The following is a 1,602-nucleotide window of genomic DNA, read 5'->3' as shown; positions in this document are numbered from 1 at the left end:
CGAAACCTGAGTGGCTGCGCTGGGATGAGGATGCTCTAGAGGCACCCCGGGAGTGGGATTTTGGGGGGACAAGGGGAAGGCGGTGGCTGTTTGCCTCCGGTCTCTACCCCCGCAATGGGACTGAGGTCCCCAGTGCAGAGGCTGAATGGCACTGATGGGGCATTGGGGGCTGTTGTGTCCCTTAAAACTGACCTGGGATTCAACCTGTAGAGGAGGGAGACACAATATGAGACAATCAGTCTTCTCCCAGCCTTTGCCACCACCCTGCTTTGCAGCAATGGGAAAATCCCAAAGCTTTTTCTCTTCCAGTGTGTCACTTTGGTGTCAGGGGTCTGGGGCTGTCAGAAGTGTCCAGGGATGTCAGAGGTGTGTTTTGATCATGGTCCAGGGAGGTCTGGCTGCAGAACCTCTCCTGGAGGCCCTCCCAGGAGGTGAATGAACCACACAGCACACAGAAATCACATCTGCCCATCTTTACTTCAAAGCAGTGAACACCTCCTCTGTCACACGGTGAATATGGGGCCGGGAGCCCCACCACGAGTGCTGCTCTTCCTCCACGGCTGGATTCTTTCACAATCATTTTCCCTTTTTGGGTGGGGGGATGCAGCAGTACATCTTCCCGCAGGACTGGCTGAAAGTCCACTCGTCCCTTTTGGCACACAGGTAGGAACAGTACCCACCACAAGTGCCCTTAAGCTGCCCGTACCCTGCGATGGGACGGAGAGAGAGAGATGGCTTATAAGAGAAAATATTAGACACCGAAGGAGAGCAGAGCCCCAAAAGTTATCTCCTTGCTGGCTCCAGGGTGGTACTGATGCACAGGGTACCTTTGGGTTTAAACCCACATAGGATGGGACCCATGCTTTCTGTCCCCATTGAGCTGGGGGACCACTGGATTCTTAAAGGTCATCTCTCTACATTTGTCAGACCTGCAGCTTGCTGGCAAGATCCCTTTGCATGAGCACAAGAGTTAGGCATTTGCAGCGTGGCATTCATCTCATCCCAAATGGGTTGTGTGAGCTAGGTTGGGTAAATCATCAGCCAGAGCCAGCTGCAGGTAGCTGATCTCCACTGTCAAAGCTGGGTGAGATGAATCACCTCCCTCCGCCCCAGGGCATAAAGGATGGAGAGGGGACCCACACTGAGCCTTCGGGGTCAGCCCCGCTTTCTCCACCCCTATGCATTGCCATCTTACCTGGGGTGGCCAAGGAGAAAAGCAGGAGCACAGCAAAGACCATGCAGAGCACCCTCATGCCTGGAGGACAGCGGAGATCTCAGCACAACAGGAGCAAAGCGGGTCTGAGATGGCCACGGTGGGGGACCTTAGAGGCCCTGGGTTTTATAGAGGGACTCCTGCCACAAGTGGTATGGCAGGAGGAGAAAATTGAGCAAACCCATCTCCAAAGAGGCATTGTTTGCTTGCTGGTGTGTGCAATGTCACCCCGACCCGCTGGTCCCACTCACAAAGGCACCTGGCAGCCAGGTCCATGCTCCAGTGGGCTTCTCCTCGCCACTTGCCGGCTGCTTTCAGCAACCCGGACACATGGGGGCAATTCCCCCTCCCCCAGATCCGGCTGCCGGGACTCGGCTGCCAGCACACGC

General features: G+C 55.8%; 1 protein-coding gene across 1 annotated transcript; it reads right to left on the bottom strand.

Moving 5' to 3' along the window:
• Positions 1-576: 576 nt before the first annotated feature.
• LOC142407596 (small basic protein 1-like) lies at positions 577-1,253 on the bottom strand. Its single transcript, XM_075497225.1, has 2 exons — positions 1,196-1,253; positions 577-707 (listed from the first exon to the last, which is right to left on the bottom strand). Exons 1-2 carry the CDS (start codon positions 1,251-1,253, stop codon positions 577-579), a joined length of 189 nt encoding a protein of 62 aa, XP_075353340.1.
• Positions 1,254-1,602: the final 349 nt, after the last annotated feature.

Source organism: Mycteria americana, chromosome 3 (assembly GCF_035582795.1).
Source record: "Mycteria americana isolate JAX WOST 10 ecotype Jacksonville Zoo and Gardens chromosome 3, USCA_MyAme_1.0, whole genome shotgun sequence".
NCBI lineage: Eukaryota > Metazoa > Chordata > Aves > Ciconiiformes > Ciconiidae > Mycteria > Mycteria americana.
Note: the sequence above shows the minus strand (reverse complement) of the source record. Positions and strands in the feature narration are given on the sequence as shown.